Genomic DNA, 17200 nt, shown 5'->3' with positions numbered 1-17200 from the left:
TAAAGACTGACAAATTAAATTAATTCAGTGTATAATAAATCCCAGTTTAAATAAATTATCTTGATTTGTTAATAAATTATGTACGTGATTAAACATGGCATAGAATGGCCTACAGAGACTGGAAACAGACCTGTCACCCCACAAAGTCCATGCTTGTGACAGCATCACAGAGTAATACAACATAGAAGCAGGCTCTTTGGACAAACTCATCTACGTCAACCAAGGTGTCCATCTAAGCTAGTCCCACTTTCCTGTGTTTGGCCCATATCCTTCTATCCATGTATTTATCCAAATATCTTTTATACATTGTTATTCTACCTTCCCCAATTACTTTCTCTGGTAGTTGATTCCATATATTCACCTTCCTCCGCTTGAAGAAGTTGCCCCTTGGGTCTTTTGTAAATCCTTCCGCTCTCCGTTTAAAACCGTGCCCTCTAGTTCTTGGTTCTATTTCTCTGGGAGAACGACTGTGTGATCAAGCACCTATTTTCATTAATCCTATACTAACCCATTTTATTATCCCCGTGTTCTCATCAATCATCCCCCCCCCCCCCCGATTCTACAGCTCACCTGCACATCACAGGGCAATTAACCTACCAAACTGCACTTTTGGGATGTGGGAGGAAATCATAGCCCCTGGAGGAAACCTTTTGCAGTCACGGCGAATGTACAGAGTCCACTCAAATAGCAGCAGCGGTGATGGTTAATCCTGCATTGCTTGGCTGTGAAGCAGCAGCCTTACGAACTACACAATATGCTGCCTGAGAAAAGATACCATGATGAAAGTTCTGATGGATAGAAATCAAATTTTCTCTCTACATAATATTAGAAAAGATTTTTGAAGTGAAATAATTTTATTGGAAAGTTTACAGTGACATTTTCTCTGAAGTTGCTTGAAATTGGAAATGAAATGTCTTTTCAAATGTTGACACTGCAGTTGATTCATGACAGGTAGGTGACACTTTTAATGGAGCCAGATTTTATTTCTCTATTACAAAGTTTTGATATCAACAAACAATCCAAGTTGTATCGTTCTCAGATTCTTTTGGGATGGTGGGTTCAGTTAGCGCAAACAAACTGTAAGGTTACATACAACAAATTTGGTTGACAACATAAAACAAAACTGGATCATTAATGATCTTCATTGTGGCAGTCGGTCAATGGTCATTTGGACTCCAAGTGATTGAATTGTAATGCCCTCTTGTGGCAGGCAAATCACTCAATGCAGTTTAGGTGAACAGGTCCCTTCACTGTAAAAAAAAACATCAAAGTAAATATATTATCAAAGTGTGAACAGTATACGTCACCATATACAACCCCAATATTCATTTTTTTGTGGGCATTTGCAGTAGATACAAAGAAACACCACAGAATCGATGAAAAACTACATATAAACAAAGACATGCAACCAATGTGTGAAAGATGGCAAACTGTGTAAATACAAATAGAAAAACAAATAATAATAATAATCATCTGATTACTTACACAGGCCCAATCAAGTGGCAAACGTCAGTCACCAAAATCCTGCTTTAAAATACAAACTCATAAAAGACACCATACCTGACATTAAATACAAGCCTGATCCAGTTTTAGAGTCACTATATTATGACCAATCCATTATCACAGATAGGACAATCCATAATAACTGTCCAGATATAGAATTACAGGCTAAACATGCAAGAACAACTTACTTAATAGACATAGCCATTCCAAACACACATAACATACAGAAATCAGAAGTGAAAAACACCAGAAATATACTGAATTAAAAGAGGAAATTGAAAGACTAGGGAACATGAACAGAGTATACCTTGTCCCAATAGTAACATCTACATCTGGTATCATCCCAAATTCACCAGACAACATCATTAAACAATTAGGTTTACATAGCAGTATTAATCTCCAGAAAGCCACAACAGTAAACACCATGAGAATAGCTCAAAAGTTTCTAGCAATGGAGAAATAAGTGTGCTTGAGCAGTTTTCAAAGTACATTTATTTTCAAAGTATGTACACAATCTTGAGATTTGTCTCCTAACAGGCAGCCATGAGACAAAGAAACGCAAAAACAAACCTGAAAAAAGGCCATCCAACACCCAATGTGCAGAGAATAAAAGCACATCATGGCCATAAAAAAATAAAAAAATAAAATAACCCATAAATATACTGTCAAACACCCAATGCACAATGGAAAAAAACATCATGCAAACTGTAACCATAAGCAAATAGCTTTTCTGAACTGAAGTTCGCAAAGAGAGTTCATAACCCATCGTTTACCGCAGGGACAAGTACATGTCATAGAGCAGCGATCTTAATTAACCTATACCTCACCTTGGGCCCCGACACATTGATCTCAATCTGGCCTGGCGCTTAACTCTGCATCCAAGCATCAGGTTCTGCTGCTTCGAGCAATGATCTGAACTGGCTCATTCCTCACGACCCTGACCTTTTCAGTCTGGCCCTGTGCTTAAATCTCCCTACGAACGATGGGTTCTGCTGTTTGGATACAGTGGACTTCACTCCCTCGATTTGGCCTATATAGCTCAGTCAAAACTAGGTTCTGCCGCGTTGATATGCTCTGGGGCCTAGACCTCTGTGGCTTCAGTTCTGCCTGATAGAACCTTTCACACTCTTCCATGCTCTTGACAACAAGCCTGCCGCCTCACCTTGTCTCAGTTCTGCCTCTTAAAATTGCCTCCAAATCCAAAGTTACAGACTATTACTTGCAATGATCATTTGCCAGAAAAAGTGTGGTTAACTAAGTATTTAGTTTTTATCCTTGTTTCGTTAGCCACCAGCCAGAAGTTGCAGAGGTTCATCAGCACCATCTTATTGAAGAAAGGATGTGTCCGTTCCTCAGGTTTAACCAGCGTGAGCTGAGAAAGAGTAAAAATAATAATAAAAATAAGCTGAGAAAAAATAAAAATACAATAACAATAATAAATAAATAACATTTAGAATATGAGTTGTAGAGTCCTTGAAAATGAGTCCATAGGTTGTGGAATCAGTTCAGTGTTGAGGTGAGTGAAGTTATCCACGCCAATTCAGGAACCTGAAGGTTGAAGGGTAATTATTGTATTTTAACCTGCTGTTGTGGGATCTAAGGCTCCTGTACCTTCTTCCCATGGTAGCAGCAAGAAGAGAGCATGGCCTGGATGGTGGGAGAAAGAATGACCAAAGATCAACAGTATGTACATAATTTACTGCCAGCAGGATGCTTTCCCCAAGAGAAAATGAATACCTCTATCAATGAAGAAACAATTCCTGTTTCTACTTTTGTTGAATACAGAAACTGCTACAACAGTTCTTAGCACCCATGAAATTTAACTAATTCATTACTAGAGTCCCATTTGCTGACTGACTATTGAAATTTGCTTTGAAAGGGAGAATACAACTGTAGCTGTGAAGGTCCCTGCTGCATCTGATAACCCTGTGTCTCAGAAGCTGCTGTTAGACTGTCTTTAAAGAGAGTGAACCCTCGCAAGGCAGAAGGTCCTGATGGAGTACCTGGTAAGGCTCTGAAAATCTGTGCCAACCAACTGGTGGGTGTATTCAAGGACATTTTCAACCTCTGATTGCTATGGGTGGAAGTTCCCACTTGCTTCAAAAAGGCAACAATTTCACCAGTGCTTAAGAAAAAGAATGTGAGCTGCCTTAATGATTATCCCCTGGTAGCACAAACATCTACAGTGATGAAATGCTTTGAGAGGTTGGTCATGATTAGAATGAACTCCTGCCTCAGAAAGGACCTGGACCCATTGCAATTTGCCTATTGCCACAATAGGTCAACGGAAGATGCAATCTCAATGGCTCTTCACACAGCTAGACAACCTGGACAATACAAACACCTGTGTCAGGATGCTGTTCATCGACTATAGCTCAGCATTTAATACCATCATTCCCACAATGCTGATTGAGAAGTTGCACAACCTGGGCCTCTATACCTCCTCCCTCTGCAATTGGATCATAGACTTCCTAACCGGAAGACCACAATCTGTGCGAATTGGTGATAACGTATCCTCCTCGTTGTCGATCAACACTTGTGCACCTCAGGGGTGTGTGCTTAGCCGACTGCTCTACTCTCTATATACATATGACTATGTGGCTAGGCATAGCTCAAATACCATCTATAAATTTGCTGACAATACAACCATTGTTGGTAGAATCTCAGGTGGCGACAAGCGGGTGTACAGGAGTGAGATATGCCAACTAGTGGAATGGTGCTGCAGCAACAACCTGGCACTCAACATCAGTAAGATGAAAGAGCTGATTGTGGACTTCAGGAAGGGTAAGACAAAGGAACACATACCAATCCTCATAGAGGGATCAGAAGTGGAGAGAGTGGGCAGTTTCAAGTTCCTGGGTGTCAAGATCTCTGAGGATCTAACCTGGTGCCAACATATCGATGCAGTTAAAAAGAAGGCAAGACAGCAGTTAATATTTCATTAGGAGTTTGAAGAGATTTGGTATGTCAACAAATACGCTCAAAAACTTCTATAGATGTACCATGGAGAGTCATCACTGTCTGGTATGGGGGGGTGATACTGCACAGGACTGAAAGAAACTGCAGAGGGTTGTAAATTTAGTCGGTTCCATCTTTGGGTATTAGCCTACAATGTACCCAGGACATCTTCAAGAACTGTGTCTCAGAAAGGCAGCGTCCTTTATTAAGGACCTCCAGCACCCAGGGCATGCCCTTTTCTCACTGTTGCCATCAGGTAGGAGGTACAGAAGCCTGAAGGCAGACACTCAGCGATTCAGGAACAGCTTCTTCCCCTCTGCCATCAGATTCCTAAATGGATATTGAACCCCTGAACACCACCTCACCTTTTTAATATATAGTATTTCTGTTTTTTGCACAATTTTTAATCTAGTCAATATACGTATACTGTCATTGATTTAGTTATTTATTATTATTATTATTATTATTATTTTGTTTTCTGTTTTTTTCTTCTTTTTTCTATATTGTGTATTGCATTGAATTGCTGCTGCTAAGTTAACAAATTTCCCGTCATATGCCGGTGATAATAAACCTGATTCTGATTCTGAAATTATATGTACAATGGCATTGCTTCATTGCAATTCCTGTTTCTGCAATTGTATAATTCATTACAAGCTCACAGTCCCTTTATGAGATACTTGAAGGGAGACAGAGCTGGTGTTACTCATATGGACTAGAGTAATATATTGCAATTACAGGAAGCCTTTAACTTGAAGATGGGTTGTTGTCAATCTTGTTATATACATCTAGGTTTGGTGACCTGAACATGAACTAGACTAGAGGAACATATTATATAATGTGCTCATCAGCTGCTCTGGAGTCCTGTGAGCATGAGACCGAAACATCCAACACTTTGATCATGCAAGGAAAAGAACTGAAAGAAGAGCTAGTAAGAGACTTTTCAAATCTCTTACTAGCTCTTCTTTCAGTTAGTCCTGACGAAGGGTCTCAGCCCGAAACATTGACTGTACCTCTTCCTAGAGATGCTGCCTGGCCTGCAGCGTTCACCAGCAGCTTTGATGTGTGTTGCCAACACTTTGATCACCCAAGTGTGCAAGTTCATATTTACATTGATATGGCTGGAGATTTGGAATGCATTGCCAAAGAGAAGGAAAGGAGATGGCGATTCTGGGAAGAACGTGGGGCAAGTTAAGGGTCCACCAAGAGATGAGGAAGAAAAGAAGCATGAAAGTTTACAAAGAATATATCTAGAAACAGCAAAGAAGAACAGTTTTTCTTTCTATTTTTAGCTGTTTTTGATTAGACTGCAACTTAAATTTACAAAGCTTAAATTTCAGCCCCTTGGAGAAAGTAAAACAACTAGAATTATATCAGCCATGGCTCAGTGGCAGGAATCTTCCCCCAAAATTAGATCATTTTATCAATATCTATTTCAGTCCAGTTACATCTTGAAGATTTTTACTTTGTTATCTGTTCATTAGGCATTAAAATGCCCTTTTAAGAAGAGTCAAATAACAAATATTCTTCCCACAGTCTTGGTTTGATGCAAAAGATCCACAACACCATCCAAATCACAAGGAGGTCTGCTGCTATTCTGTCCAATATCTGTTGATGATCAGTGCCTCTGAAACAGATCCAACTGCTTTCTGTGGCACTTCATTGCATGCAAATTCTCTAATGTTCCCTACATTTCAGCTCTTAATTGGAAGCACTTATGATAAGCCGATAAAATGCAAAGCTCAAAATATGCTTCCTTTAAGTGTGAATATTAAGTAAAACTGTTAGACATAATTAACAGAGGGATATACCTATTCAGTACATAATAAAAGTCATAATGCTACTAATTGTCCAAATGTGAATTAATATTACAGGTCATCAATGGAAAGGTTTGTCTCTATCTGACTTGTCCTCTCTGTATTTGAATAGACTGGGGCATTATCATTATGTGCTACATCGTATGACACGGGCAATCATGGTCTTTGAACATGATTGCTCTTGGCAAATTTTTCTACAGAACTGGTTTCACATTGCCTTCTTCTGGGCAGTGTCTTTACAAGATGGGTGACACTAGTAATTATCAAGACTAGGGCACTTTGCATGAAATTCTTTTATATAATTAGCTTTTGTGTGAATAAATGTGAGTAAATATTTAAGCTGCTGTTCAAAGGTTTCAATGGTATATTTAATGTCAGAGAAATGTATACAATATACATCCTGAAATGCTTTTTCTTCCAACCATCCACGAAAAACAGAGGAGTGCCCCCAAAAATTAATGACAGTTAAATGTTAGAACGCCAAAGACCCCCCATCAATACCTCCCTCCCGCACTTAAGCAGCAGCAAGCAACGATCCCCCCTCCCCCACCAGCAACAAAAAAGCATCGGCACCCACCACTGAGCACACAAGCGTGCAACTTGAAGTACTCCAAAGACTACTTGTTCACCTGGTATGCAATGACATACCAGAGACTCTCTTTTTCCCTACTAAAGGAGAAAGAGGTGTCTCCGTTTAGCAGCGAGAGGGGAGACATAACGAACAGCTCGCTGGTTTATGATGTTAAAAGTCTGTTGAGTTGCTCTTTCTGAGCTCTGTGCCCAAAGAACTCAGGTCTCTGGGCACACAGCCTTAGATCTTCCGACTCTCACGGCATACCGATCTCCTGCCCGGACATCGACCTTTGATCCCCCTGTTTCCAGAGCCACGAAATCTTGGAACCCCGAAGGCGAGCGAAGCTCTTAGGCCGCACCCTTGATGTGCCGAATAATGGCCAGTCATGCTCTCATGTTCCTACTACCCCTCAACCATCAGGTTCTTGAGCAAAAGTGGATAGCTACACTCATTTAAGGACTCTTATATTGTTATTTCCAGTTCATTATTTATTGCCCTTTTTTTCTATCTACATTTGCAGTTTGTTTATAGTCTACAGTTCCTGATGTTTACAGTTAGTGTTCTGTGGATTTGCTAAGTATGCCCACAAAAAAAGAATTTCAGGATTGTATGTGGTGACACGTATGTACTCTGATAATAAACTTCACTTTGTCCTTTGAACAAGGAAAATTGGCCAAAGGTTGCCAAGTTCATTATATCAGTAGATCAGTGGATCACACAAATATCAGCCTAGATGATATGCTCAAATTTGTGAGTGCAAGCCAATGTGCTATCACATCACCACAGGAGGCTGACAAATTGTGCAGAAGTCTGTATGCTCAGAGGCCACTTTATTCGGTACAGCTGTCCGTTAATGCAAATATCTAATCAGCCAGTCATGTGGCACCAACCCAATGCATAAAAACATGCAGACATGGTCAAGAGGTTCAGTTGTTGTTTAACCAAACATCTGAATGGTGAAGAGAGGTCAGCAATGTGATCTACCTTGACCATGGTGCTTGACAGGGTGGTTTGAGTACCTCAGAAACTGCTAACCTCCTGGGGTTTCCACACAGGACAGTCTCTAGTGTTTACAGAGAAAGGTGCAAAAACAAAAAAAAAATCCAGTGAGCAGCAGTACTGTGGGCAAAAACACCTTGTAAATGAGAGAAGTCAGAGGAGAATGGCAAGGCTGGTTCAAACTGACAGGAAAGCAACAGTTACCAATCATGCATTACAACAGTGCTGTGTAAAAGAGCATCTCTGAACACACAACACATTGAAGTGGATGGGCTACAGCAGTAGAAGACCACAAAGGTACACTCAGTGCCCACTTTATTAGGTACAGGAGATACCCAATAAAGGGGACACTGTGTGTACAAACAAATAACACAATTTCTCACTTCCATTTTATCTAGTGGGGTGGGAGGTACTCTTATCGCCAAAAATAACAAGCATTTTACCAATATTAATAATATTTAATGAGAAAAATGTGAGTACACATTAAATTATTTCTAGCTATCAAAGCATTTATCATGAAGGCTTCCTTTGTTTATAAATCATTTAAATACTTAAGTAATTTGTAACAAATCAAAATGATTTAACCTTACTTGGAATAACAGGCGTGTTACATTTCTTCATCAGCCAAGCAGCATGATGGTTTAATGCCATTATCTGACAGGAACAGCACAATTGCCATTGATCGGATGATGGGAAGTAGAGCGCTGTTGCAGGAGAGTTTCATTACACATTTATTTCTATCTTGTAATCAGCAAAGGGGACGGTAGTAATACAGTACAACAGGATTGGTGTCAATGGCTGGCATAGACTTGATGAGCCCAGGGGTCTTTTTCTGTACTGAATGACTCTATGAATTTAGTTAAGATTGAAGATGTTTTAAATATTTAGCAGGTCAGCCTGTGGGAAGAGAAACAGAGCTGATGTTCCAGGTTGAATATCTTTGTTCAGAATGGAAAATCAAAGACAGTTAAAGATGCCGGAAATCTGAAATTAAACAAAAAAATGAATCAGAATCAGGTTTAATATTACTAGCATATGTTGTGAAATTTCTTAACATAATGGCAGCAGTACAATGCAATACTTGATACTATAGATAAAAACACATCAATTACAGCAAGTATATTAAATAGTTTGATTAAAATAGTGCAAAAATATAAATAATAAAAGTGAGGTACTGTTCATGGGTTCAATGTCCATTTAGGAATCCGATGGCAGAGGGGAAGAAGCTGTTCCTAAATCACTGAGTGCATGCCTTCAAGCATCTGTACCTCCTTCCTGATGTTAACAATGAGAAGAGGGCATGCCCTGGGTGATGAGGGTCCTTAATAATGGATGCCACCTTTCTGAGAAACCGCTGGTTGAAGATGTCTTAGATACTTTCGTGTTGGCGTGGGGCCGAGTGGTTAAGGCGTTCGTCTAGTGATTTGAAGGTCGCTAGTTCGAGGCTTGGCTGAGGCAGCGTGTGTGTCCTTGAGCAAGGCACTTAACCACACACTTAACCACACCGGTGCCAAGCTGAATGGGTCGTAATGCTCTTCCCTTGGACAACATCGGTGGTGTGGAGAGGGGAGACTTGCAGCATGGACAGCTGCTGATCTTCCAATACAACCTTGCCAAGGCCTGCTCCCTGGAAACATTCCAAGGCGCAAATCCATGGTCTCATGAGATTAAGGGATGTCTATAAGATACTATGGAGGCTAGTACCCAAGGTGGAGCTGACTAATCTTACAACTTTCTGTAGCTTCTTTCGATCCTGTTCAGTAGCCCCTCCCCCCATACCAGACAGTGATGCAGTCTGTCAGAATGCACTCCACGGTATATCTGTAAGAAGTTTGAGTGTTTTTGGTGACAAAATATATCTCCTCATACTTCTAATGAAATATAGCCACTGGCCGGATTTCTTTATAGTTGCATCAATATGTTGGGACCAGGTTAGATCCTCAGAGATCTTGACATCCAGGGACTTGAAATTGCTCACTCTCTCCACTTCTGATCCCTCTATAAGGATTGTTTTGTGTTCCCCTTGTCCTACGCTTTCTGAAGCCACCAATCAGCTCCTTGATGTTACTGACATTGAGTGCAAGGTTGTTGCTGGAATGCTAGAAATGCTCAGTGGGTCAGGCTGCATCTTTGAATGAGAAGCAGAGCTAATGTTTAAGGTTGAAGATCTTCATTCAGGACTGAAAATCAAACACAACTAAAGATGCAGGAAATCTGAAATTAAAACAGAAATTGGTAGAAATACTCAGCAGGTCACTTGCAAAGAGAATCAGAGCTAACGTTTCAGGTGGAAAACCACATTAACTTCCTCCACTGTTCCCAAAGTTTTAATTTGTAAAGGGTTCGCAAACTGGATGTGCCATGGCACTATTTCTCAGATTAGAAGGGTCTTGGCTTCAATCTACAATTTACCGCATGTTGAGAAAAAAAAAGATCTGGTTATTTTCCCATTTAAATTCTGTGAGGAGGTTGCATGCAATTCTGCAGACCTGTTACCATCATAAAGCAGCCATGAGACATCTGAAAGAACTGCATTATCAGCAAAAGGCCAAATAGCAACAATTCTTGTCTTGTCCAACTTGTATAAAATCTGCATCTATATCAGAGCGGCAAATTTATTAGAGGCAAATATGGTGCAAATGCACCAGTTTATATCAGTCCTTTCCCTGGCCACCTCACTGCAGGTGGATATAGCCGCAGCATAATTAACAAAGGGAGCTGGCGTGCAGTATATCAGTGAGCCAGTAGTGGAGGGTATATGTGGATGAGAGGCTGAGGGAGGGTGTTGAATGTGGATTTGACACCTTATTCTTGGGTATAACAGAGGGAGCTGGGTGTCATTTGGGCAGCAGTCACGGGATAGAGATCGGAAGAGGGATGGGTGGATGAAGCAGGGCAGAAAAAGGAGGGGGAAACGCAGAGAAGAGGGAGGGGAGGAGTGAAGGCAGGGATGAAAGGTGAAAGAGAGGAAAGTGGAGGGAAGCAAGAAAGGGTTGCGAGAAGGAGGAGTGAAAGGGAGATGAGGAGAAAGGGGAAAGGGGAAAGGGGGAAGGAAAAAGAGCGAACGGGCGGGAAGAAGGAAGAAGTGAGGAGCGGTTAGAAGGTGCATACGAATTTGGAATGGTGGGAAAGGGGAATGAATGAATGGAGAGAGAGCGAGGGTGTGGCTGCGAGATGAGCCAAGAGTGGCTATGGGTGGGGGGCGATAGGGTCGGGAATGAAAGTTGTGAATTGGGCTCAGCACGGGCTATCGATATAGAATGGTGTTCCTGGCAGCCCGGGCCAGCAGCGAGTGAAGAAGGGCCGAGCGAGATGTGGACAGGGGAGTGGGTGGGGTGGAAAGCCATGCGATGTTCAGCCAGGAGAGGAGAGTGCGTGAGGCTAGAGGGTGCTCGCAGCTAGCAGCCTGTTGACTGCGGACTGAACTGCAAGCAACGAGTGCGGCTGCAGGAGCGTCGGCTCACAGTCTGAACGGGGTTGTGGTGGCGACTGCGCCTGCGGTGCGCACCTCCGGCCGGCCGCAGCTCACCTGCCGCCCCAGTCAGGGCTCGTTCCCGATTCTTGCCTCGCCAGTCAACAACTCGTAGCATCAGTGAAGGGAAATGCAGAGCGCCCATACCTGTGTGGATCTTTCCCCATCAGGGACTGGTGCCTTCTGCGAATAGTTTACCGTTGTTGGCCCCGCTATTGACTTGCTCGGTGTCTGGGAATTGTTTTATTTTGCTTCTTGCGATGCCAGAGAAGATGGCTAAGTTTTTGCAGATAGCCCCTCACTCGCTGGCCGTCGTGCTGTCCTGGGCAGGTGCGGCCAGCGCGGTGGCGCCAAGCGAGAAGATGCAGCGACAGCACACAGGCTACGAGATCTTCGCCGACTTCAAAGCGGAGAATATGCAGCACTTTTGGAACAAGCGGGTGACAGACGCCATCTCGGAGGCTTTCTTCCTGGGCTGGATCGACAAGCACGTCCTGCTGATCCAGGGCAAAGAGTCGCATTTGGAGGTGCTGAGGGAGGCCTGGGTGAGAAGATCCCTGAAGCCACCCAAGGGATTCGACATAAAGTATCTGGGTGAGTGTGGGCAGTGCCCCGTTCTGGCGTCCACTGGATCTCAGACCCACACGGGGATCCTCACTGACAAATTCAGGAAACCTTCTTTATCTCAGTCACCTCACAACTTGTCCTGGAATTTGACCTCGTAGCCTCTACTGCCAGAGTACAATTAGGTAACCTTCCCTACCTAATTTCCAACTGATGCGTGTCATGAACTATTCATGACAATAGTGCGAAGGCCTTGAGCTATAATGCAGAGCCAAAATTGTTATGTTAAAATGTTAAATATTTAGCTTTTAATAGCTGAATGGACAGTTTTAAGTGACTTCTTAACTGACTCTAATGCAGTCCACTTCTCGGAGCTTGGTGAATTCAAAGAAACAATTGACGTTTCTTATTTAGATCCCTGATATTAAACTTTCACTTTGTGCAATATTAGTCTGCTGTTTACACTGACGGTACAGTATTTAAATATTTACTAATGCTTTCACTGCATTTGCCGTATTTCCCCTGGCAGAGCAGAAATGTAGCAAGTTTATTCCAGCTTCTCAAAAGGGCTTCCGAACCAAAACCAATGTTTACACAGCTTGTTTACCTGTTCAAATGACCCAGCGAGGGTGTAACTGTGCGTTATGTTTAACGTGGTCATATATAATTTTGTGGTTAACGCTACCGCAGAAGTTTGAGTAGGTTGTTAGTTTAGGAACAGTGTTTGTTGACAAAAGAACATGTGCATAGTTTTGTCGGGTGTTTATTAACTAAAAAGTTCTAATAAAACTTGTACCTTTTATAGATCTTCAGAATAGCAGACTTAGCCAAATCAATAACAAATGAACAGGCATTATCACCACCCATTTAGTTCTGCTACGCTTGATAACCGAATGGATGACCCTCTCCTGTTATTCCTACAAGCATGTATAATTGTAATGATGCACAGAAGCCAGCCTGGTAACACTCCTAAACCCTCAGTTGCTGTGTCACCTGTCTGTGGAGGTTCTATTATGGTCTTAGAATAAATAGGCTAAACAAAGCTCAATAATCTACATATTCAGTTTATATTGTAATTACATTCAGACCAAATCCTGAATTTCATTTGGTGTCGTCACAATATATGTTACAGATTAAATTCTTAACGCAGTTTTGAAAGTTTGGAGTTAGATTGGAAATCTTCGTGAAAAGTTAAAGGAATGCACATTGTGGATGATATAGTTGTAGCCAGCCTTATTTTGAGCAATGATAATTGCAGCTTCCCATTAATAACGTACAAGAAGTATTATTAAAAGACCTCAACTGAACGGAAATTGTGATTATTAATTCGCAAAATGATATTTTGAATAACGTGTTGAATCATTTTATTTCAGTCATCCATGTCATTTAATAGTACATCTCTAGAAGGCAATGTAATGAATTTGAAACTGGGTTCACTGAATGAACAGCTTACTAGGAGGTTCACAGAGTGACTAGTATTCTGTACTTAACTAATTTCAATAGTGATGCCTTATTGTGTTGATATGAATGAAATATTTCTCTTATCATAATGTTCCTGCTGCAGTAAAACATTTCAATTGTTGTTGGAATGCAGTTATTTTTTAGGAGTCACTGTATAGAATAATTTGAAATATATCTAATAAACTGTACCAAACTATGCATTTTAATTATCTGCCAAGTCAAACCCTTGACACTGCACTGTACGAAAGGAATTTTGACAGGTACTTGGGAGCAAAACATCCTTTTGTGCAGATTATTTAATCAGTTGATTTTTGACAGCATGGTATTTATCATTGCAACTTTGTTTCAGTAGAATATTAGTGTTTGGATATCTTATTGAAATAGGGGAAATGAGGAAGATGTTTCAGGAAACATTGTGTAATACAGTGATAAATTACTTATTTGCTGACAGCCAGTTGCAAAGATTACAAACTTCTACTTAAGAACTCACTTGATATCAGTGTTTGATCTTATATAACATGACATTTGTATGAATTTAAAAGCTTTGACCTGCTGTGAAGCTTATTTTCATTTAATACCGTCAAAAGGAAAGATTAAAATCTGAATTGCTGAATAGTTTTCCTACATATTCTGTGAAACCATTGTCTATAAGAATTTAAAATCTGCATTATGGCATTTGTGTGAGAGATTTGTTTTTATTTTAATACTCTCATATTTTATACAAGCAGAATTTAGGAATATTGTAATGAAAGCTAGTGTAGTATTAGTGCCGTGATCTTCTTGTCAATGGAAGACATGTTGTGTATATTTTAATGCTTGTAGCTGTCATATATTACACAATAGATAATGGGCAAAATACTCACCTTGCACATAACAGGATATCCATTATTTTTAAGCAGCCAGTGGAATTGATGTAGTTAGTGAGGCAAGTTTGGTCAAAGTGGATACAATGCATTGAAAATAAACAAGAATTGCCCTGCAATATATTTAATCTCTTGTGCTGTAATCTCTAATACCTGAAGTGCAAAATTATATCTGAATAGCATTATTTTTTATGAATAATTTGAAATTCTATAGATTAAACCTTGAGTTTTGTCATTTTAAAGACCTACATTTCCTGCTAGAAACCTCTTTGGAAATCATATGAGTGTTGTCATGATTGTGGGTGAGTAAAGTTCACATCACTTATGACATATTTTTGAAAATTTCTTTTTCTATTCTTAATAGCTAAACAGTTGAAAAGATGGTTAACAAAGATTGAGAAAATAAAAATTATTTTTAACTAACTATTAGGTTTTCAAAGACACTTATGGCATTTTGGATGGAGGAAATTAAGTTACTATTTTAAATGCAGTTTACTGTAAACGTTTGTAAAGTTACGCATAGATGAATAATTGCCAGAAAAAAGTGTGAACTTATTTATGCCTGAACCTTATTATAGTCATAGGACAGAATTTAGTTTGGATGGTGGCACAAAATGGGCAATGTAGGATTGGCTGCCCATTTTATACCCCACATTTTTTTTGTTTTTACTAGATGTAATTCAAAGGAATTTCTTTGCTTTTTACTGCCAAGTAGAACGTTGTTACCTTAGTATCATATGGCAATGGAGAAAGTCATTCAATCCATTATTCCTGTTGCTTGCAAAAGTTCTTCAGTTAGACACACAGTCCTATTTCCCTATTGCATCTAAGTATGTTCTTTCATAATTGTGACTTTATTCTAGTCCAAATAGTGCTGTAAATTAATTTCCTAATGACATCATTCATTAAGGATTATGAAGGAGTCAGAGGAAAATTAACAAGGGGGTACAAGGCAGATTGGTTTGCACCGGAATTGTATCAACCCCATCATGTTAGCTTCATACCTGGAAACTGCACTGTGGCAGACGGAAGTTATGAGGGGTATAGAGTAAATGTAAGCAGTCTTGTTCCATTGAGGTTGGGTGAGACTAGAGCTAGAGGTCATGGGTTAAGGGCGAAAGGTAAAATGTTTAAGGAGAATATGAAGGGGAACTTATTCACTCAGAGGGTGGGGAGAATGTGGGCAAGCTGCCAACGGAATTGGTAGATGCAGGTTCAATGTCAGCGTTTAAGAGAAATTTGGATAGGTACGTGGATAGGAGAGCTATGGAGGGCTATGGTCCGGGTGCAGGTCGATGGGACAAGACAGATTAATAGTTCAGCATGGACTAGATGGACCAAAGGGCCTGTTTCTGTGCCGTGATGTTCTACGGCTCTATACAAACCCCCATCAAGCCGCACTGCCCAGCAATCCACCTACTTAACACTATCCTAACCATAGGACAATTTACAATGACCAATTAACCTAAAAACCAGTACATCTTTGGACTGTGGGAGGAAACAGGAGCATCTGGAGGAAGCCCTCGAGGTTCACAGGAAGAATGTACAATCTCCTTCCAGACTGCGCTGGAATTGAACTCCAAATTTCGGAACGCCCCAAACTGTAATAGCGTCACGTTATTCAACTGGAGGTATTGAGACATAAGGAGAAACTGAATGTGCTGGGACTCATTTCCCTGGAGCAAAGGAGGCTGAGATGTATGAAATCATGAAATGCATAAATATGGTACAGTCTTTATTCAAGGGGGTTCAAAACTAGAGATCATAGGTGTGAGGTAGGAAAGATGTACAGGGGATCTGAGAGGCAAAGTTTTCATACACAGTGTGGTGGGTAGTATATGGAATGAGATGTCATAGGAAGCAATAGAGGTGGGTACATTTACAATTTTTAAATGACATTTGGACAAGTACATGGATAGGAGAGGCAGAGAGGGACGTGGCCCTTCAACATTTAGTCACACGCAGCCTGCTGAGAGAGGAAATGTGCTTAAAAATTGTGATCTAAACTCATTCCTGAAGCTAATGGAAAGTCAAACTTGAAACTTATTTTTCCATCATGCTATTTGTCAGATGGAAGACATATCAATGTGGATAGATATTAATTATCAACCAATAACGGGTTATTAGGGGAGATGATCTTTGTAAATGAGTATATTAGAGTCATACAGCACAGAACCAGGCCCCTTGGCCTCACTCATTCTTGCTAACTAAGGGCCCCTTTATATCTAACCACTTTGGTGTTGACTTTTATTGCTTCACATTTGATGTCTCTATAGTTCCCTAGGTCCCAGTGATCTGAAATTCCCTCCCATCTCCTCTTCCTCTCCCTTACTACGTCATTTTCCTTTGACCAAACACCTTTGGAAGTTAGCTCTGTTAATGTCAATGGCTCAGAATGTTGGACAATATCTAGTAACATGAGGAAACGATTGTAGCAGCAGAGATGTGGTTTTTGAGGAGGATGCAAAGAATATCATGGACAAAACGAATATCTAAAGAGGATGTCATGAACAGAGCAAACACAAAAAGAGAAATAATGTATGAGATCATGAAAAGGCAAGGTAACTTCATTGGACATGTGATTAGGAAAGAGGAGTTAGAATGCACGGTAATTATGGGAAAGATTGAAGGGAAGAAAGCAAGCGGAAGACAAAGATGATGATGGAGACAGCAGCCAGAGAACTGGAAATGAATACCAATGAATTGATCCACTTGACCTGAAACAGGAGTGTGTGGGCCATGGCAGTCAAAGCTCAAACTGGGCACGGCACCTGATGATGATGATGAATGTCAATGGAGCTGACTTTTGGAGCATGATGATATTTTAATGCTCATGCCCAACATCTTATTGAGTAGCACTCCAGGCTTAAAGACCCACGTGACCTATTACAATTTCTAATTTTTATGTCTGTCCAGTGGCCTTACAGTCAGATTAAAGATCATTTTTATTGTTTGTGCACTACGGACATTTTTGCCTCTGGCTTTAACCAAA

The 17200-nt window shown here is 40.6% G+C and overlaps 1 protein-coding gene and 1 long non-coding RNA gene across 5 annotated transcripts in view; one reads left to right on the top strand and one right to left on the bottom strand.

The window, feature by feature from the left end:
* Window positions 1–865: 865 nt before the first annotated feature.
* On the bottom strand, window positions 866–11608 carry LOC134347177 (uncharacterized). 2 transcript variants are annotated; one of them, XR_010018096.1, is made up of 4 exons: window positions 11468–11608; window positions 8439–8832; window positions 2666–2875; window positions 866–1250 (listed from the first exon to the last, which is right to left on the bottom strand). It is a non-coding gene; the product is annotated as an uncharacterized LOC134347177 (long non-coding RNA). The 2 variants fall into 2 exon arrangements; XR_010018095.1 differs by having other exon boundaries at window positions 11378–11518.
* LOC134347176 (storkhead-box protein 2-like) overlaps window positions 11564–17200 on the top strand; it is a 332294-nt gene continuing 326657 nt past the window's right edge. For 2 of the 3 annotated variants that reach the window (XM_063049414.1, XM_063049417.1), the window contains exon 1: window positions 11564–11914. In XM_063049414.1, the coding sequence (XP_062905484.1) occupies window positions 11581–11914 (334 nt within the window). In that variant the 5' untranslated portion in view covers window positions 11564–11580. The remainder of the gene's footprint in view (window positions 11915–17200) is intronic. The other variant, XM_063049419.1, reaches the window with a different exon arrangement.

The sequence above is a fragment of the Mobula hypostoma genome, chromosome 5, assembly GCF_963921235.1.
Source record: "Mobula hypostoma chromosome 5, sMobHyp1.1, whole genome shotgun sequence".
In the NCBI taxonomy this organism is placed as follows: domain Eukaryota; kingdom Metazoa; phylum Chordata; class Chondrichthyes; order Myliobatiformes; family Myliobatidae; genus Mobula; species Mobula hypostoma.
This window is presented reverse-complemented; position numbering and strand designations above follow the sequence as displayed.